Source organism: Oncorhynchus kisutch, linkage group LG18, assembly GCF_002021735.2.
Source record: "Oncorhynchus kisutch isolate 150728-3 linkage group LG18, Okis_V2, whole genome shotgun sequence".
Taxonomy (NCBI): domain Eukaryota; kingdom Metazoa; phylum Chordata; class Actinopteri; order Salmoniformes; family Salmonidae; genus Oncorhynchus; species Oncorhynchus kisutch.
Window position 1 is genome coordinate 47305016 of NC_034191.2, and position 20622 is coordinate 47325637.

The window sequence follows — 20622 nt, forward strand, 5'->3', positions numbered from 1 at the left end:
TATTGGGACATTCACTTGTGTATAAAAGTATTTGGTCATATGTTCATAGCACACAATGACTCTGCAATGATGACTATGCATTTGCTGTTCGTTTTGGTTGTGTTTCAGATTGTTATGTGCCCAATAGAAATGAATGATAAATAATGTATTTTTTAATTTCGGAGTCACTTCTATTGTAAATAACAATAGAATGTTTCTAAACACCTCTACATAAATTCAAAAAGCACAGCATTTACTGTGCTGATGATTGGCTGAGAGAAATCGATGATGAAAAGGTTGTGGGGGCTGTTTTGTTAGACTTTAGTGCGGCTTTTGACATTATTGATCATAGTCTGTTATGGCTCTACACCCCCTGCTATATTATGGATAGAGTTACCTGTCTAACAGAACACAGAGGGTGTTCTTTAATGCACCAAGCTGTCTGTCTAAACTACTGGCACACAACTCGGACAACCATGCATATCCTACAAAACATGCCACAAGTGGTCTCTTCACAGTCCCCAAGTCAAGAACCGACTATGGGAGGCGCACAGTACTACATTACATAGAGCCATGACTATATGGAACTCTATTCCACATCATGTAACTCATGCCAGGAGTAAAATTTAGATTTAAAAAACAGATAAATTACACCTTATTGAACAGCGGGGACTGTGAAGCAACACAACCATACACATCTATACAAATACACAATAGCATATGCACTATACACACATGTACACATATACATGTGGTACTAGAGTAGAGGCCTGAGTGCACACACACTTAATATGTTGTGAAATCTGTTTTGAGTATGTTTTTCACATGTATTACTGCCTTAATTTTGCTGGACCTCAGGAAGTGTAGTTGCTGCCTTGGAATCCATAATAAATACAAATGTGGACGCTACCATGATTAGGGATAATCGTGAATAATGATGAGTGAGAAAGTTAGACGCACAGACATCATACCCCCCCCCCCCCCCCCCCCCCCCCCCCCAAATACCCACCTCTGTTATTCCCGTTATTGTAATGGTGAGAAATTAGTATAGTATTTTCATTTCATTTTTCATCTCAGCCCCGTGTCACTGTCCCAATACTTTTGGAACTCACTGTACGTCCGGCACTGTGTTCAGAGGTGCTAAGTACACTTGGCCGGCAAATGCTACCGACGTGTCCATGCCTTAACTCAATTGTTTTTTTTTTGTTGTCATTTAGCAGACGCTACTTACAGGCGCAATTAGGGTTAAGTGCCTTGCTCAAGGGCACATCAACAGATTTCACCTAGTCAGCTCAGGGATTCGAACTAGCAATCTTTCGGTTACTGGCCCAACCTCTTAACCGCTAGGCTACTACCCAGTCCTCGCAATGTCCTGTTAGTCTTTGTATAACAGATGTTGTGTGGGTAGGTATCTGACTGACTGAGCTTTCCTCCTCTCTATTCCAGGTACAAACGAGTCTTCTCCGTGGGCACTCATGGCATTACCACGTACAACCCCGCCACACTCGAAGTCACAAACCAGGTCAGTGGGCTCATTTTAAAACCCTTAATTAGGTCTCTGTCTGAGTCATGTGACATCCTTGTGATCGCTCTATCCTTTGTCACCATTTGGATGCTAATCTATGATCTGTAATTTTTTGCTTTAGTGAATGTGACATGCCTCAGTGACATATTTGCCTCTTTCTCTGTCTCTTCTGTGGTGCCCTGCAGTGGCCGTATGGGGATATCTGCGGCATCACCCCGGTGGGAAAGGGCCAGGGCACCGAGTTCAACCTTACATTCCGCAAGGGCAGCGGCAAGAAGTCTGAAACGCTCAAGTTCTCCACAGAGCACAGGACAGAGCTACTCACAGAGGCACTGGTGAGGGAAGACATGCTTGGTTCTGGAAGAATATAACTTGTAAATACCACAGGAGCTTAGTTCAGATGCCTTAACCCTCATCAGAACCCAAAATATAAGCTTGTTTTAGCCGATTGTTTGTAAAACCATTTCATTGTAAACAATGTGTAACTTCTGTCCATAGCCCCATCTATACATTTGAGTGGTTACATTTCTTAAGCCCCACCCCTCAGCTGTTTACCCCAAAAAGTGGTGGGATTACATTTGACTCATTTAGCAGACACTCTTATCCAGAGCGATTTTACAGGAGCAATTGGGGTTTAGTGTCTTGCTGAAGGGCACATCAACAGATTTTCCACCTAGTCAGCCCCTGGGGTTTGTTACTTTTTTGTTACTGACCCAGCACTCTTAACCACTAGGCTACCTGGGATGACTGCTTTGTCATTGTTTGAATCACAGATTGCCCCTTTAATCACCACCTCTCACCTCAACCATTATTTTTGCATGAAAATGCTTACAACACATTAGCAACAGTGGTTGACTGTAAGTTGCTTTAGAAACACCATCACATACATTAAACACAATTAAGTTATCAAGAATGCGCGCGCACACACACACACACACACACACAAGAACAGATCTAAATCGCAGGGAAGGCAACAAATAATTGCTGCAAAATTGCTCATTGTCCAAAAACAAAAATCTTAAGATTCTCTCACTCGTGTCCCTTGACAGAGCTGTTTCTCACACACCATGCATAAAACAAAATGCGTTGTCATGAAATCATTGTCCTGAAAAGGTGTAAGAGACTCTGAGTTTGATATTTCAATAAGCTTTAGACCAGCATAGTGACTTGACTCATCTCTGATGTGTAATTACACTTATTCAAAGGGTGATATCTCAATCTCCTACCTATCCAGGATACATTAATAGTGCTGATCTAGGATCAGCGCCCCTGTGTCACGTAGTCTTCTTCATTATGATGTAGAAGACAAAGCAGGTCTAAATTCAGCACTGAGAAGTATTATGAATACGGGCGCAGATTACAGTGAATACATATTTAATCTGATCTCTCCTTCTCTCTGCAGAGATTCAGAACAGACTTCTCAGAGGGAAAGATCACTGGCAGGGTAAGTCTTGACGGAGGGAATTGCGAAAGGAGGGAGGGAATGAAGACCTGAACAAACGAGTGAAAGGAGAACCGTAAGAATGAAGTGCTCTTTTACAGAATGCATGACCACACTATAGAGGAGAATAGAATATGAATGTCGGTAAGAACAAATCAAAGGAGGGGGGGACGAGTAAAACAAACACCCCCACACACCCCAGGGCCATGTTGAGTAGAGCAAAGAGGAGGAAGGGCAGAGTGGAGCAGCCTCTGGTTGTTGTTCTTCCTGAGTTGACGATAATAATAGGATGTCTCTGCACTGAGCTGGTCTAGCAGACTCAGTCAGGAACCCTGAGGATTTTATTTAGTGTCTCACACTGCGTCCAATATGGTACCCTATTCCCAATGTAGTGCCATTTGCACTGGTTTAAAAGTAGTGCACTATATAGAGAATAGGGTGCCATTTGGGACGGAGCCTCTGTCTGTGTTCCCCTCCATCAGCACAATCCCATTTCCCTGGGAGAGAGAGGTTGGAATAGAGCAGCCACTCGCCTGCTCCCCTAAAGGGTGACTTTCATCTACAGCACATATCAATACAACTTCCTGGTGATCTCTTCAAAGAGGAGCACTATGGTTACGTCTCAAATGGCACCCTATCCGCTATAGGCCCTGGTTAAAAGTAGTGCACTACATTGGGAATAGGGTATCATTTTGGGACATTCTGTTTTTAAAAGGGCAGCCAGGCACAGACATCCTTATCTTCCTATTTTTGTAAACCAGGATCTTCTATAGTGGTTCAGTTTCTATATCCATTAGTTGTGAGGGATAAAAAAAACGGACATTGTCAATTTGATTGCTTGGTTTGCGTTTGAATGTCTGATAGATCTCTAGGCGTTATCATGTCTAGCTCTGGTCCGGGGTGTTACTGTATGTGTGGGTTGCTGACGCCGAGCCTTCCCCAAGTTGCACGTAACACCCTGGACCAGAGCTATATTATGCCGTGATGCCATGACCAGTTTTGTCCACTTTGTTAACGTGTGTGTGTGTGTGTGTGTGTGTCCCGTCAGCGCTACAACTGTTACAAGCACCACTGGAGCGACACACGGAAATCAGTGAGCCTGGAGGTGACCCCGGGGGGAATTGACCAGATTGACCCCCAGACCAACCGGGTTGTGTGCTCCTACGACTACCGCTCCTTGGAGTGCTTTGCAGAGCTCAACGACTACCAGGGGGGCTTCTGCATCCTCTATGGGGGCTTCAGCCGCCTGGTACGTACCTGGGGGGGGGGGGGGGGGTGTGCCTCTTAGTCTCTAAAGGTTTAATTGTCTGTGTGCAAATGTGTTTATTCCCTTGAGAAATTCCACTGTCCAGGACTGACTCGCGCACGTACTGTTTTAATTACTCTCCCTCACCCCCCTCTCTCTACCTTCCCATCCCTCTTTCTCTTCTCTCTCATCCCTCTCACCACCTCCCCATCCCTCTCTCTATCTGCCCCATCCAACCCCCTCAGCACCTGTTTGCGTCAGAGCATCGGGACGAGATAATCAAAAGCGCCATTGAGCACGCGGCTAACTTCATCGGCATCACTCTGCGGCTGCGTAAGGACCCGCTTACCTTCGAGGACTTTGTGACAGACCGGCTTGGGAAGTACGGCTCAGACGAGTGCATCACCTCCCTGGCAGAGTTCGTGGTGCAGAAGGTCTCCCCGCGCCACTCGGTCAGAATCTAACTGCCATCACCATCGTTCCTTCCTTTTTATTTGACCTGTTTACCTTTTTTTATGAGATTTTGACTTTGTTAGGACATTGAGATAAAAATGTGCTTTGTAGTCAACTGGCCCTTATCAGCTTGAGACTAACTTCTCCTGTACTGTTTGTCCCTGGCAGGAGCCCATCAAGAGGATCCTGTGCCTGACAGAGACATGTCTGGTGGAGAGAGACCCAGCCTCCTACAACATAGTCACCATCAAGCCCTTTGGAGAGGTGAGTGGCTGTTACAATTCCAGCACAAACACTGGGGCTGACTCATTGAATTGGTAGAAGTCAAATTTTCCTTGTGTTATGTGGGTTTCAGAACTGTCATTTCTATTCATTCTATTTCTATGACCTGGCCTCTGCCTCAGGCTCTGTTAAATGCCATGTTTGTCTTTTTCAAGTAAATTGCACTGATGCACCGTTGTGCTAGTGTCATTTGCAGTAAACTGTGTGTGTGTGCGCGCGTGCAGGTGTTTGCTCTCATCTGCGATGCAGAGAACCCCCAGGTGTTCACCATAGAGTTCATCAGAGGCCAGATCAGGAAGTACTGCTCTACAGACAGGTACCGCACAAAACAGCTCTATCATGGCAAATGTCATATTTGCCCTCCCATTTCCTTTTCTGTTGGCTAAGCTCACTAAATCTGTTTCCGTTCACACCCTGCTCATATGTACTGTACTCCCGATCCTGCATCGTTGTCTTTTTATATATTTTCTGTGTGTCATCTGCATATTCTTGTCTCTTTCTAATGACTTAATTTGATGTGTGTGTGTGTGTGTGTGTTTAGGGACTCCCTAATGGCCAGCCTGCTGGACGGGGTGCGTGCGTCGGGGAATAGGGACGTGTGTGTGAAGATGGCCCCCACCCACCGGGGCCAGCGCTGGGGCCTAATGAGCATGCCCGTGGACGAGGAAGTGGAGAGCCTGCACCTCAAATTTCTGGCAGCGCCCCCTAGTGAGTGACACCCCTATCACAGGTTTGATTTTTGACCTGGGGTGTGTTCAGTATTCACTAAATGGAAGAAAACTGACTTAAACTGGGCGGTACTACCTGAGCTTGTCCAATAGCAATCGCTCAGGTGTGCCCAAATGAATTTGACACTGAAATGAATTGTTGTATCTCTAAAGGATTGAGGGGTTAACTTTGGGTTTGGCCTGAGAATGAGTACTATGTGGCCCGACTGCCTCGAATTCTGTGAAATTGATTAATGCGCCGTGGGTTTTGGGCTTGCCGTACCGTGCTGTGTTAAAGAAAAACTGTGTGTGTCTGCGTACCTTCATCCTAATACCACTCTTTCTCAGCTGCAACAGCTGGGGCCCCTAGCGGCACCAGGATTCTAATATTGACTGGGCCAGAAAAATGTGTGGTCATGTTTCAAATTGCGATACGGTTAGGCTGGAATTCACTCGTGAGAACGAGGATCTACAAGACCACGACAGGCAGTGCATCTCAGTATCAGGAGAAGTGCATTGATTGATTATCAGACAAGTTGTCGGCTTTTGGACGGGAGTAGCACGGGCTACTATGAGTGAAGAGGAAAATCCACTTTTTTTAAGCTACGTAACATGCTGGCAAAATGTTCTGATCAACTAATACATGAATAAGATGATCATGAGCACTCACCTCAATTTAGCTAACCTTTCCCCAGCCTAATTTTTAGTGTGTGTATGTACATGATGTATGTACTATGTAGGCACCTGAGCTGAGCCATGAGGTAGACTAGGCATCTAGCACCCCCCTATCAGATTAGGGGAGGGGCAGCAATGTGGCATATTTTTGTTAATGTAATTTTATCTCCCCCACTTGGGTTCTGAAATCACCGTCACCCACTAATTCATTTTTTGTAGATTAAGTGTTTGAGCTAGTAATGTATCAATATTTATCAATATAATTTTGGATTTCACCCCCATCTCAAAATCAAATGGTTTTGACCGTTTACTTTTATTCTGGTAAAACATTTTCAACCGCGCATAGATAACAATAACCTATCAAATTATACTGAACAAAAATATAAACGCAATATGCAACAATTAACAATTTTACTGAGTTACAGTTCAAATAATGAAATCAGTCAATTGAAATAAATTCATGAGGCCATAATCTATGCATTTCGCATGACTGAAAGGCCCACCAATTTGGGATCAGGCCCACCCACTGGGGAGCCAGGTTCAGCCAATCAGGATTAGTTTTTCCCAACAAAAGGGCTTTATTACAGACAGAAATACTCATCAGTTTCATCAGCTGGTGAAGATGCTGGATGTGGAGGTCTTGGGCTGACGTGGTCTGCAGTTGTGAGGCCTGTTGGACATACTGCCAAATTCTTTAAAACGACATTGGAAGCAGCTTATGGTAGAGAAATTAACATTAATTTGCTCTGGTGGACATTCCTGCACTTAGCATGCCAATTGCAAGCTCCCTCAACATTTTTGACATCCGTGGCATTGTGTTGTGTGACAAAACTGCACATTTTAAAGTTACCTTTTATTGTCCCCAGCAAGAGGGGCACCTGTGGAACGATCATACTGTTTAATCAGCCTATTGATATGCCACAGCTGTCAGGTGGATGGATTATCTTGGCAAAGGAGAAATGCTCACTAACAGGGATGTAAACAAATTTGTGAAGGAAAATTTGAGAGAAATAAGTTTTGTGTATATGGAACATTTCAAGGACTTTACATGTTGAGTTTATAATTTTGTCCAGTATACATAGGTTGTCACTCGACTAATAAAGCTGACTATTTTATTTTTTGCCTTTGAAGCTGAAGGTACCGTGCAGATGTGTAAGATCAAGTACCTCGCATTGGTCAGTGCGTGAAGCTGGACACAGTGCGCCGTTTGACTACAGTAGTAGACTACTAATATTGCCTGGGGTTGGCATGGAAAATAATTACTTGTAGATCAATGACTACAGACACAGATTACATGCTTACTTCGACACTGAAGGTGAGGATGCATCAGTTATCACAAAAGATTAGGTATTTTCTGAAGGTAGAAATAATGTAATCTAAAAATTATATATAATTGTGAAATGGCGATTTGTCATATTTGAATCGATTTTTCTGACCGACGCATACTACATTTGGATCGGTTTGGGATCTGCAGACCGATGCTCTAGTGTCTTAAACGTATGAATCAGGGACGGGTACTTAGCGATGAATCGTTACATCCCTACCAAATATCCAAATGGAGATTCAGTGAATACAAAATTCTGACATTCATTGATTTATCAAAATCAGCTTCCAATTTGCTCATTTATCCCTCTTCAATGTAACTATTCCCAGGGCATTGCTGTAAATGAGAATGTGTTCTCAGTCAATATACCTGGTAAAATAAGGGTTCATTTAAAAAATAAAAATACCCAATGGTGCTGTCCCAATCAAAACAGTGCTGAAATGATCTAGGTGACCACATATGACTATTGTTTTAAATTTGTATAATGGTTGGATATGACTTTGGGGGTTTCAGTTTAAGCAACAATTTGATACATGCCTTTAATTACATTATCCTACTTTATTTCAATATTTTCGCCGTTCAGTGGATCATAACTAAGGTGAGATTTCCTCTCTCTGCTCTTTTTGTAGGCTCAAGGGCAGTTTGCTCTAGCACTACAAACCTTATTCAAAGCCTCATGATGAGCTGATAATTTGAATCAGCTGTGGCAAAAACAAAAATGTGCAGCCCTTTGGGTCCCCAGGACCAGGATTGAGAACCAGTGCCCAAGGGTCGTTTCCTCGTCACCTCACTCCGCTTCAGCCCGCCTCCGCCGCATTGTTCTCAACACCAGTTTAAATCAATATACTGTTTTCTAAAAATCTTCCTTTTTCGCGCTCATTTCAGTTATGTAATGTCGGACCAGGCTTTAACTTTTAGGCTCGGATGAGAACTAGTTTGACAAAGTGTCTCTGTCTGTCCTTCTCAGATGGAAGCTTTGCAGATGCAGTGTTCAGATTCAACGCTAACGTATCCTACAGCGGTGTGCTGCATGCAGTCACCCAAGACGTGAGTGTTCAAGCCTACCAAGGAGAGTGTCTTGTCTGTAAGTGTATTAGGCCTACCTTAACACTCCTTTCCTCCGGCTGTCTCTCAGGGTCTGTTTTCAGAGAACAAGGAGAAGCTGATCAGTAACGCCATCTTGGCCCTGCTGTCCCAGGAGTGTGAGTTGCCGTGCCTCAACGCCGAGCTGGAGAGTCACTTTCACGCCATCCGACGCCTCGTAGCCTCCAAGGCAGGTTTCCAGGCCTTCACACAGCTGCCCAAGTAAGGCATCAAAACACACACACACTGCTAACATTTCTTCCTGACTTCTCACTACCCCTCTCTCCCTCCTTCAAAGCTCTGACTGTCTAATTGTTCTCATCTCTCCCCACCACTGCTACATTCTCCCCATCCTTCTTCTCTTTCCACCCCCCTCTCCTACTAATTATTGCTATGCAGTGTTGTGTATTAGTGTTGTGGTAAGCGTGTAGGTAACAGACATACTCTGTCATTCCAAGGTCTGGTCAAGGGTCTGGATTCACAGATGGAACGTAAATATGAATCCATACATCTCAGTCTGCCCTCTGTCTGTTTTCCCTCCTTCTCTGCCTCTTGTCTGTCTAACCTCCTCTGTCTGACTCACTGACCGACTACGTCTGTCTGCCTCTGCCCGGTTGCTCTGTTTCTGTCTCTCTGGCCTGCTGTCTGTCTCTGGCTGGCTAGCCTGCTATCTGTCTGTCTGCTCTCCTTTCATGTGTCTCAAACACTGGGAGAGCAAAAGAGAAGTGATGTCATCTGTCCATCTCTTCTTCACCTCTGTCTGCCTGTGTACAGTTTGTGCTTATCTCTTTCTCTATTTCATTCTCTCTCTCTGAACTGGGTCTTTCTTTCTCTCTCATATATCCAGGACACTATCGCTCTCTCCTCTGGGGTCACTGAGATGTATGAGAGGATGTGTATTTCTATTCTTGGTTCCTGTGGAATTGAGAATAAACCCCCGGACCCATTGAAAAATATATTTGTGTATCAAAGGCCCTTTTTGAATTTCCAGTGTCAATGACTGTCCCCCTTGTCTCCCTATCATGTAAATGAATGAGTGAGTCTCTCTAGTATAATCTGTGTGTGTGTTTTGCAGGTTCCGGGAGAAGTTGGGGGTGAAAACGGTGAAAGCTCTGAAGAGGAACAACAACGGAGTGACACACGCCGCCATAGACATGCTCTGTGCTCTAATGTGTGTAAGTGCCATTTGTATTCCCTGAGCAGGTACTGAGAGCGCACACACACCATCTTTACACACAATATTGGTGTGGCGACATGACCGTACACGGACTGTGACTGCTTTTGTTAATGCACAATTTTAAATTGAGAATTTTCAATTGAATAGCTATTTTAATTTGTAGCCGATGCATGATGACTACGACCTGCGTCAGGAGCAACTGAACAAAGCGTCACTGATGTCTTCCAAGAAATTCCTGGAGAACCTTCTAGAGAAGTTTGTCAGCAACGTGGTACGTGTGTCAGCCTCAACCGCTACTAACCTTTTTTTGTTGGTCATCCCGAAACCAAAGGAACCATCTTCGTTCTTTATTGACAGTCTTCTTTACATTCTTCTTTCTTCCACTTCTCTACCCTCCCTCTAGGAACACGGCACAGGGGCACTGGTGATCAGCTCGCTGCTAGACTTCCTGACCTTTGCCCTGTGCGCCCCCTACAGCGAGACCAGCGAGGGTCAGCAGTTTGATATGCTGCTAGAGATGGTGGCCTCCAACGGACGCAGCCTCTTCAAACTCTTCCAGGTAGCTAGGAAGTGTGAGAGAAAGGTAGTATGGAATCCAACGGATATGCTCATTTATTTGTTTGGATTTCAGACTAAGAGAAAGGGAAAATGATGGGAGGATTGTGGATTTCATGACTTTTCCTAACAAGGAAAAACAATTAGTGAAAGAGAGTAAAAGGTGGAGGTGGGTAAAACGAAAAGACAAATTGAAAATAAAGAGCGTCTACACAGTGTCTTTATATGACCTGCTTTGTATAAGGTATGTGACTATTTTAAATTTTTTGTTATAGCACCCCTCTATGGCCATTGTGAAGGGAGCAGGCCTGGTCATGAAGGCCATCATTGAGGTGAGGCTGGGGGAGCAGGACTTGATATGAAAAATAGAAGAATTTTGGTGATCGTATTGGTGATGATTAATATTTGTTTTGTTTATAAGGAGGGGGATAAGGAGATAGCCACTAAGATGCAGGAGCTGGCTCTGAGTGAAGGGGCACTGCCCAGACACCTACACACCTCCATGTTCACCGTCAGCTCAGACCAGAGGATGCTCACCAACAGGTAAAGGACAATGGGTCGAAATCTGTTTGCTTTAGATTTATACACAAATCTCCCATAACATACATGCATGATTTGCTCAAAAGTCCAAATTATTATATCTCAATTTAGGATTCTGACAAACTCACTCATGTTTTTTTTTTACTGTTTTCCCACAGGCAGCTAAGTCGTCACCTTGTGGGCCTGTGGACTGCAGAGAACCCCATTGCCATGAACCTCCTCAAGAGAATACTGGTGAGGCTCTAGACCGGTGTTCAGGCACTTCACTTGTGTACCATCCATACTGTCAGGGGCAGGGAACTTGATATTGTGTACATTCTCTCCATCTCTCTCTCCCCTCAGCCGACGGGGCTGCTGGCATACCTGGACAGCCTTGATCCCGTTCCGGAGAAAGATGTGGACAGGATGCACATCCGAGACAACGTCAAGATCGCCACGGTAACCTGTTGTAGAGACACTAGCCCAAATTCCCCTGTACCCACTCTATTGTGGTACCTTTTTAGAAATGAATGTGTGCTTGTATGTTAGCAGTACTGTATATCTTTCTCTGTTTGTCGAATACAGGACCAGTTTGGTCGGCAAAAGGTGCCTGACTGGCAGCGGGTAGCGGGCAAAGCAGCCAAAGAGGTAGAGAAGTTTGCCAAGGAGAAGGCTGACATTGTGCTGATGCACTGGAGGGACAAGATGGGCATTGCCCAGAAGGAGGTGAGGAGAGGAACTCGCTGCTCACTTTTCTTCCCCATTCAGGGGCTTCATTCTGGCCCACGTACTGTAGTACCAGTTAGCATGGCTAACATCCAGCAGCATTGTCATTACCTGGCTTGGGGGAGACACTTGGGCAACCTGTGGGTTTTGAACTACATTCTAACAAACCGTTTTCTATGCTGTTATATGAGGCCACTGAGCAGATATTTTTATTTAACCTTTGTGTAAGTTACTTAATGCAACCGCTGTGTCAGATTTTTTTTTTAACTTTACGGAAAAAGCATAATCTGAGAGCGGCACTAATATCCACCATGTTGGGTAGTCAACATTAGTCAGAAATAGCATTATAAATATTCACGTACCTTTGATGTTCATCAGAATGCACTCCCAGGAATCGCAGTTCCACAAATGCTTGTTTTGTTTCGATAATGTCCATCATTTATGTCCAAATAACTTATTTTGTTAGGGCGTTTGGTAAACAAATCCAAAAGCGCGTTCTAGTCCATTCGGACGAAAAGTTCAAAAAGTTATATTACAGGTCTTAGAAACTTGTCAAACTAAGTATAGAATCAATCTTTAGGATGTTTTTAATCATAAATGTTCAGTAATGTTCCAACCGGAGAATTACATTGACTGTAGAAAAGCAATGGAACGAGAGATACCTCTCATGTGAAAGCGCGTGACTGAGAACGAGGCTGCAAACAGCTCTCATCCGGCCCCCCTTCACAGGAGCAGCCTGAAACAACGTTCTAAAGACTGTTGACATCTAGTGGATGCCTTAGGAAGTGCAAAATAACCCATATCCCACTGTGTATTCGATAGGGGTGAGTTAAACTACAAACCTCAGATTTCCCACTTCCTGTTTGGATTTTTGACTGCCATATGAGTCCTGTTATACTCACAGACATCATTCAAACAGTTTCAGAAACTTCAGGGTGTTTTCTATCCAATACTAATAATAATATGCATATATTAGCATCGGACTGATCACTCTGGGCACAATATTAATCCAAAAGTGAAAGTGCTGCCCCCTATCCCAAAGAAGTTAACCTCTCTGGGATATGTGGGACGGTAGCGTCCCACCTGGCCAACATCCAGTGAAAATGCAGTGTGCCAAATTCAACTTTGATGAAATCACACATTCAATATACCAAATTAAAGCTACACTTGCTGTGAATCCAGCCAACTTGTCATTTTTCAAAAATGACATACGGCGAAAGCAAACGATGCGATCTGAGGATAGCACCCCAGTAAACAAAGAGAGAAAAGCATATTTCAACCCTGCAGGCGTGACACAAAACGCAGAAATAAAAACATAATTCATGCCTTACCTTTGACGAACTTCTTCTGTTGGCACTCCAATATGTCCCATAAACATCACAAATAATCCTTTTGTTAGATTAATTCCATCGATATATATCCAAAATGTCCATTTATTTGGCTCGTTTGATCCAGAAAAACACCGGTTCCAACTTGCGCAAAGTGACTACAAAATATCTCAAAAGTTACCTGTAAGCATTGTCTAAACATTTCAAACTACTTTTGTAATACAACTTTAGGTATTTTTTAACGTAAATAATCAATAAAATTGAAGACGGGATAAACAGCGTTCAATACAGGATGATAACAAAGTGTAGCGAGCATTTCTGGTCACGCACCTCTATCTAACAGTACACTTCAAATTACCCTCGTTCTGGATGGCCGTACTTCTTCATTACACAAATGAAAAACCTCAACCAATTTCTAAAGACTGTTGACCTCCAGTGGAAGCGATGGGAACTGCAAGCCCCTGCCTTAGAATTCTAGATTCCCAATGGAAAATCATTGAAAAGAGAGTGACTTCAAAATAAAAAAAATCCTGGATGGTTTGTCCTCGGGGTTTCGCCTGCCAAATAAGTTCTGTTATACTCATTCAAACAGTTTTAGAAACGTCAGTGTTTTCTATCCAAATCTTCTAATAATATGCATATCCTGGCTTCTGAGCCAGAGTAGCAGGCCATTTAGTTTGGACACGCTTTTCATCCGGATGTGAAAATATTGCCCTCTGCCCCAAAGAAGTTAAGAACAAATTCTTATTTGTTACTCCGGACGACGCTGGGCCAATTGTGCTCCTCCTTATGGGACTCCCAATCACGGCCAGATGTGATGCAGCCTGGAATCAAACCAGGGTCTGTAGTGAAGCCTCTAGCACTGAGATGCAGTGCCTTAGACCGCTGTGCTACTCGGGAGCCCATGGCTAGCATATGCGCTGCTTACTTCATGTGTGACGTCTATGTGTGTCAGAGGGATCCACATAAATCTTTTTAAAACCTCTACAGGATCGGTGGGTCCCCCGACGGACAGTTGACCTAACGTAGGCTAATGCGATTAACATGAGGTTGTAAGTAACAAGAACATTTCCCAGGACACAGACATATCTTATTTTGGAATTCTTCTTAATCTAACTGCACTGTCCAATTTACAGTAGCTTTTACAGTGAAATAATACCATGCTATTGTTTGAGGAGAGTGCATAGTTATGAATTTGAAAAGTTATTAATAAACCAACTAGGCACATTTGGGCAGTCTTAAACTTTGCACGTACACTGCTGCCATCTATTGGCCAATATCTAAATTGTGCCTGGGCTGGAATAATACATTATTGCCTTTCTCTTGCATTTCAAAGATGACAGTACAAAGATAACAAAAATGGTTGTTTTTTTCTTTGTATTATCTTTTACCATATCTCATGTGTTATTCTCCTACATTCATTTCACATTTCCACAAACTTCAAAGTGTTTTCTTTCAAATGGTATCAGGAATATACGTATCCTTGCTTCAGGGCCTGAGCTACAAGCAGTTAGATTTAGGTATGTCATTTTAGGTGTAAATTGAAAAAAAGGTGTGGATCCTTAAGAGGTTTTACGTTGTAATGACTTCTACTTTGGGCAACTAAGTGTATGAATGATGCCCCTGAGTGAATAACACCGTGAGTTATGGTGACAGAATGTAATGCAAGCATTTACAGTAACATAGTTAGTGTAACAAATTACAAGTCTTGTTAGGACTAATTTGTGTCGTTGAGTAGACCATCTGACCGGGTCAGTCATTAACAGAAGACACACTCTGTCCTCCTGTACGGGCCACAGCTGCCTCTGCTCTGGCTTCCCTTCAAATCTTTAATCAAATTATATCAACTGGGCCACGACGCTGCCACAAACCAAAGTTCACCTATCCTTAATAATTTGGCATTTTCCTGGGATTTTCTCTCATCACACTAGTTTTTCTTAGTCTGCTAAGATAAAAAGGAACTTATAAGTGCAGATTCTGAATGAGACCATTTTTAAAGGCTTAATCTGGGTATAGGTGATCCCAGCTCAAATCAATAATTGAAATGACTTATTTGCCAACCAATCACCACAAAACACTCAATTTACTACCACAACTGTTATGATTTGCATTTAAATCTTACTAATTTTATAAAAATGTGGGTGAATCTGGACTGGAGACTGTCTTTGTCTGTTTTTGTCGATAAAGATTTGGATTATGATGCAGATGACCTTTGACCTAACTTCATTGAGAAGCATCTCTGTTTGATCCAACTGAGGACCAATAATCTCTCTCTGTCTCTTGCCCCATGCTCCCTCTCTTGCCTGTTGTGGTTCTTGGCTGTCAATGAAATGCAGCAGGACAGAAATAACCTGGTAAGTAGAACTGACCCCCTCATCCTCCCTCTTGACCCCTCACCCTCTTACCTGTCAATCATTTAGAGCTCATGCAACACATTATGTTGTGTGATCCCATCTCTGTATTTCGATTTTTGTCACTGTTTATGCCGAAGGTTGTGTTTTTGTTGGTGTTTGTTATCATGATAGTATTTTTCACCTGGTGGTCAGTGACATTAAACGTTGTCCGTCCATTTGAATTTATCAATACAGTAAAACATTTTTGTGATTTAAAAAAATGTATTTAACCTTTTATTTAACCAGGTTAAAACCCATTGAGGTTTTAAACCTATTTTGCGAGGGTGACCTGGCAAGAAGGCAAAACAGGGAAATAGCAGCGTGTCCATAAAACGTTACAGAAAAATACAGAATACACACAAAAGACTGTCACAAGTTAAAGATACAATTGAAGATTAGAAACAACTGCAGTTATCACAAACAGTGTTGTCGATCAGAGTCTTAAAAACAGGCAAGGACACTAACTGCCCTAACTTTAAAATCTTCTGAAGCATGTTCCAGGATGAATGGCCATTATGGGAGAAAGATTGTTTCCCCATCTCAGTTCTAGCCTTAGGAACAGACAAAGAGAGCAGTGACTGAACGAAGACTATATTGAGTGACTGATCTGGTCAATAAATGTATTGCGATTTGATACTGTGATTTTATTGAGATTAGATGTTCAAACATATTACTCACCATATGTCTGCTGCAGAGGGACAAGATAGAGCCATGCGAGAACTAGTTTTAATCAGTCATGGAAATAAAAGTGCTGAAAATGAATTGGCTCCCTATTAAAAGAAAAAAAGATATGAAGGAAAAGCACTGGAGTTTTGGGGCAGGTATAGCCAACAGCCAATAATATTGTGATATTGTCAATATGACTTGACTTCAAAAATAATATTGTCTACTGTCAAACAAGCTTTGCAGTCATAATCAATTAGCGGATATTGCCACTATTGAATCTGTCACAGGTGAATTACTATCAGAACCTAAATTAATCAACTGAAGATTCTCCCTTTTCTAGAACAAATTGTACACCTCTTTGTAAATCCAGTCAGATCAAGTCTTCTTTTTAAAGATATTAGAACTCTTCTTCTTTCAACAGAGGAAGCCAGCTAGAGAGCCCACAAGTCTCTCTCTATGAACTCAAAGGGGCATTGGATAACATGAATAAAGGCAAATCACCTGGTTGTGATGGTATTCCGCCTGAGGTCAATTTCAAATGTTGGAACCAATTAGGTCCACTGTTACTTGAAATGATAAACACAGCCGTTCACAAAGGTTTATTTGGAAGGGGTGTAAATACAGCACTAATTTAGCTTTTATTTAAAAAAAAAAAAGAAGGAAAAAAAAGGTTCATGACACCACCCATCTGATAAACACAGATATGAAACTATTTTCTAAAATTCTGTCGTCCTGTCCCCAAAGCGTATTTGTTCAAAAAAGACAGCCTCCATTACATGCTTCATCAGAAACCAATGCTCCATGGGCAGTTCTATCTCTCGATGTAGAAAAATAATTTGATAGACTAGAATGGTCATATCTTTGATCGGTGTTGGATAATATGGAACTTGGCTCCAATTTCATTAATATGATTTTAAATTCTATATGCCAATCCCTCAGACATAGTAATAACAGGCAGTGCCTGCTCTGTTCCATTCAGAATAACTAGAAGTTGCAGGCAAGGTGATTCCATCTCACCTCTGCTATTTTTGTCTATGGAGCCCCTGAGTTGACAAATCGAAAGAAATTGCACCAATATCTCTCCATTCTGCAGATCACGACATCTCATTTATGCACTAAGTATACAAAATATTAAGGACACCTGCTCTTTCCATGCATGGACTGACCAGGTGAAAGCTATGATCCCTTATTGATGTCACTTGTTAAATCCACTTCAGTCAGTGTAGATGAAGGGGAGGAGACAGGTTAAAGAAGGATTTTTAATCCTTGACAAGTAAGACATGGATTGTGTATGTGTGCCATTCAGAGGATGAATGGGCAAGACAAAATATTTAAGTGCCTTTGAACGAGGTATGGTAGTAGGTGCCAGGTGTACTAGTTTGCATCAAGAACTGCAACGCTTCTGAGTTTTTCACGCTCAACCGTTTCCCGTGTGTATTAAGAATGGTCCACCACCCAAAGGACATCCAGCCAACTTGACACAACTGTGGGAAGCATTGGAATCAACATGGGTCTATTCCCTGATGAATTGAGGCTGTTCTGAGGTTAAAGGGCGGGGTACGCAACTCAATATTAGTAAGGTGTTCCTCAATCCCTCCCAAACGTTTTGAAGATCATAGACAAATTCAGCTCCATCTCAAGTAAATCTAACCAAATCTGCCCTCCTGCCTCAAGACATATGGAATCCCAATTGTTTCCCATTTTAAATATTTGGGAATAGATATACAGTACCGGTCAAAGGATTGGACACACCTACTCATTCAAGGGTTTTTCTTTATTTGTACTATTTTCTACATTGTAGAATAATAGTGAAGACATCAGAACTATGAAATAACACATATGGAATCTTGGAGTAACCCAAAAAAAGTGTTAAACAAATGAAAATATATTTGAGATTCTTCAAAGTAGCCACCCTTTGCATTGATGACCGCTTTGCTCTTTGATGCACGCTAACTATTCAATTATATGAATTTGTGTATTGTGCATGTAGCCCCCCCAACAAGAAAAATGTATAAAGATTTAGTCACAAAAATCGAATAAAAAAATATCCCGATATGTAACTCTACATTTTTCCCCCATCACTATTCAATACATGCCATACCTTCGTATTTGTTTTTATCTATCATCTGTTTGACTGTTGTACCTTTTTTAACGTAGTCTAGATCCAGATCTGTATGTGCCCTTGCCAACTCCATTACTGTCATTATCAAGCCAAACATGACAATTTTGTATGACAATGAGTGACAGGGAGTTGGCATGATAGCACAAAAAGACTGGCACTCAGGCTACCATGAACGCTGGTGTGACTGGTGTCATAATCATGGCATCTACTCACATTGTCTTATCCTTTCATGTAGAGCAGTTGTCCAACAACCCAGAGAGAATGTGTAGTAGTGACTGACTGACATTGTTCTTGGCTGCTCTTCTATAGAACCCCAACCAAAAGCCTGTCATTCTGAGGAAGAGGAGACAGAGGATCAAGATTGAAGCCAATTGGGAGCTCTTCTACTACAGGTAGCTACACTTGGTCACGTACTCACAAAATGGCTTCCTTACTGTCTCTCTTACTAGTATAGGCTTAATTGTGTTTTGCCCTCGATCATTTTTCATGTATATAAATGTTTCTCCATCTGGAGCAGCCTTCTACTTTAAATTATGAAATAAATTCAATCAATGCATGAAAAGTGATTGATTTTGGTTTTGGATAAGTAGTCCCATCTCTGGTTCTCCTTTGTCGCAGGTTCCAGTTGGACCACGCACGGCCCAACCTTATCTGGAACCTGAAGACACGGGAGGAGCTGCGGGATGCTCTGGAGGGAGAGATGAGGGCCTTTGGTGTAGACCGCGAGCTGGGCAACGCTAGCGTCATTTCCTGGAACCACCAGGAGTTTGAGGTCATGGTTCAAACCAAATTACGATGATATGATCAATAATACACACAGCATGTGGATTGGTAGCTAACGTGTGTGTGGGTTGTGTGCTTTTGCGTGTGTGTGTGTGTGTTGCAGGTCAAGTACGAGTGCCTTTCGGATGAGATCAAGATTGGTGATTATTACCTGCGTCTGCTGCTGGAAGAGGATCAGACGGACGAGTCGGGGTCCATCAAGAGATCGTAAGATATCCGCTACCTACGACATGATCAGCCGTCTAATGTCTAAGCCATCTAATGACAATGTTGCTCTTGCATCCTATTGAAAGGCATAACTTAAAATGTTTAAATTGTTACATTTTTCCAAAGTAAACGTTTCAATCACAATATTCCTCCGTCCGTGCTCCTCTCTCTCTCTCTGTTTCCCTCTCTTAGGTATGAGTTCTTCAATGAGCTCTACCACCGTTTCCTGCTCACACCCAAAGTCACCATGAAGTGCCTGTGCCTACAGGCCCTCACTATAGTCTATGGGAAGTGCTGCAATGAGATTGGCCCCTTCACTGACACCAAGTACATCATGGGCATGCTGGACCGGGTCAGTAGTGCTGACACAGACAAACCAAAGCAGTATAGCCGAAGCAGTATAGCAAACTGAAGCTTTATAGCTCAACATTTTTGCATGAATGGTTCAGCCAAAGAGAACTCAATTGCAGTGCACGCTTGGCCCTGCAAAAACACATCTGCGGGGGTTGGTTTGGCTGGGAAACTCACTGTATGAAAGCTGAAGGCTATCTAATAAAATACCAGTTTTATATCAATCTAAAATATATACCTTGTAGGCTAATGCATAATAACAAAATGTAATCATATACTGAACCAAACTTAAACGCAACATATAAAGTGTTGGTCTCATGTTTCATGAGCTGAAATAAAAGATCCCAGAAATGTTCCATACGCACAAAAGCTGTTAGTGAGCATTTCTCCTTTGCTAAGATGATCCATCCACCTGACAGGTGTGGCATATCAAGAAGCTGATTAAACAGCATGATCAGTACACAGGTGCACCTTGTGCTGGGGACAATAATTAATTTATTTGCAAATTATGGTGGAAAATAAGTATATGGTCACCTACAAACAAGCAAGATTTCTGGCTCTCACAGACCTGTAACTTCAAGAGGCTTCTCTGTCCTCCACTCGTTACCTGTATTAATGGCACATGTTTGAACTTGTTATCAGTATAAAAGACGCCACAACTTCAAACAGTCACACTCCAAACTCCACTATGGCCAAGACCAAAGAGCTGTCAAAGGACACCAGAAACAAAATTGTAGACCTGCACCAGGCTGGGAAGACTGAATCTGCAATAGGTAAGCAGCTTGGTTTGAAGAAATCAACTGTGGGATCCATTTTTACCAAAATATAACTTTTTGGTAAAAACTCAACTCGTCGTGTTTGGGGGACAAAGAATGCTGAGTTGCATCCAAAGAACACCATACCTACTGTGAAGCATGGGGGTGGAAACATAATGTTTTGGGGCTGTTTTTCTGCAAAGGGGCCAGGACGACTGATCCGTGTAAAGGGAAAAATGAATGGGGCCATGTATTGTGAGATTGAGTGAAAACCTCCTTCCATCAGCAAGGGCATTGAAGATGAAACGTGGCTGGGTCTTTCAGC

At 42.6% G+C, this 20622-nt stretch overlaps 1 protein-coding gene across 4 annotated transcripts in view; it reads left to right on the top strand.

Moving 5' to 3' along the window:
* LOC109908818 (dnaJ homolog subfamily C member 13) overlaps positions 1 to 20622 on the top strand; it is a 65351-nt gene that overhangs the window by 26382 nt on the left and 18347 nt on the right. For 3 of the 4 annotated variants that reach the window (XM_020507532.2, XM_031796179.1, XM_031796180.1), the window contains exons 3-26: positions 1426 to 1501; positions 1690 to 1839; positions 2907 to 2948; positions 3994 to 4194; positions 4437 to 4643; positions 4813 to 4908; positions 5151 to 5242; positions 5468 to 5634; positions 8600 to 8679; positions 8768 to 8937; positions 9174 to 9206; positions 9791 to 9890; positions 10056 to 10163; positions 10296 to 10451; positions 10723 to 10779; positions 10869 to 10990; positions 11146 to 11221; positions 11330 to 11425; positions 11552 to 11692; positions 15357 to 15374; positions 18511 to 18593; positions 18820 to 18973; positions 19088 to 19191; positions 19384 to 19543. In XM_020507532.2, the coding sequence (XP_020363121.2) occupies positions 1426 to 1501; positions 1690 to 1839; positions 2907 to 2948; positions 3994 to 4194; positions 4437 to 4643; positions 4813 to 4908; positions 5151 to 5242; positions 5468 to 5634; positions 8600 to 8679; positions 8768 to 8937; positions 9174 to 9206; positions 9791 to 9890; positions 10056 to 10163; positions 10296 to 10451; positions 10723 to 10779; positions 10869 to 10990; positions 11146 to 11221; positions 11330 to 11425; positions 11552 to 11692; positions 15357 to 15374; positions 18511 to 18593; positions 18820 to 18973; positions 19088 to 19191; positions 19384 to 19543 (2689 nt within the window). The remainder of the gene's footprint in view (positions 1 to 1425; positions 1502 to 1689; positions 1840 to 2906; positions 2949 to 3993; positions 4195 to 4436; positions 4644 to 4812; positions 4909 to 5150; positions 5243 to 5467; positions 5635 to 8599; positions 8680 to 8767; positions 8938 to 9173; positions 9207 to 9790; positions 9891 to 10055; positions 10164 to 10295; positions 10452 to 10722; positions 10780 to 10868; positions 10991 to 11145; positions 11222 to 11329; positions 11426 to 11551; positions 11693 to 15356; positions 15375 to 18510; positions 18594 to 18819; positions 18974 to 19087; positions 19192 to 19383; positions 19544 to 20622) is intronic. The other variant, XM_031796178.1, reaches the window with a different exon arrangement.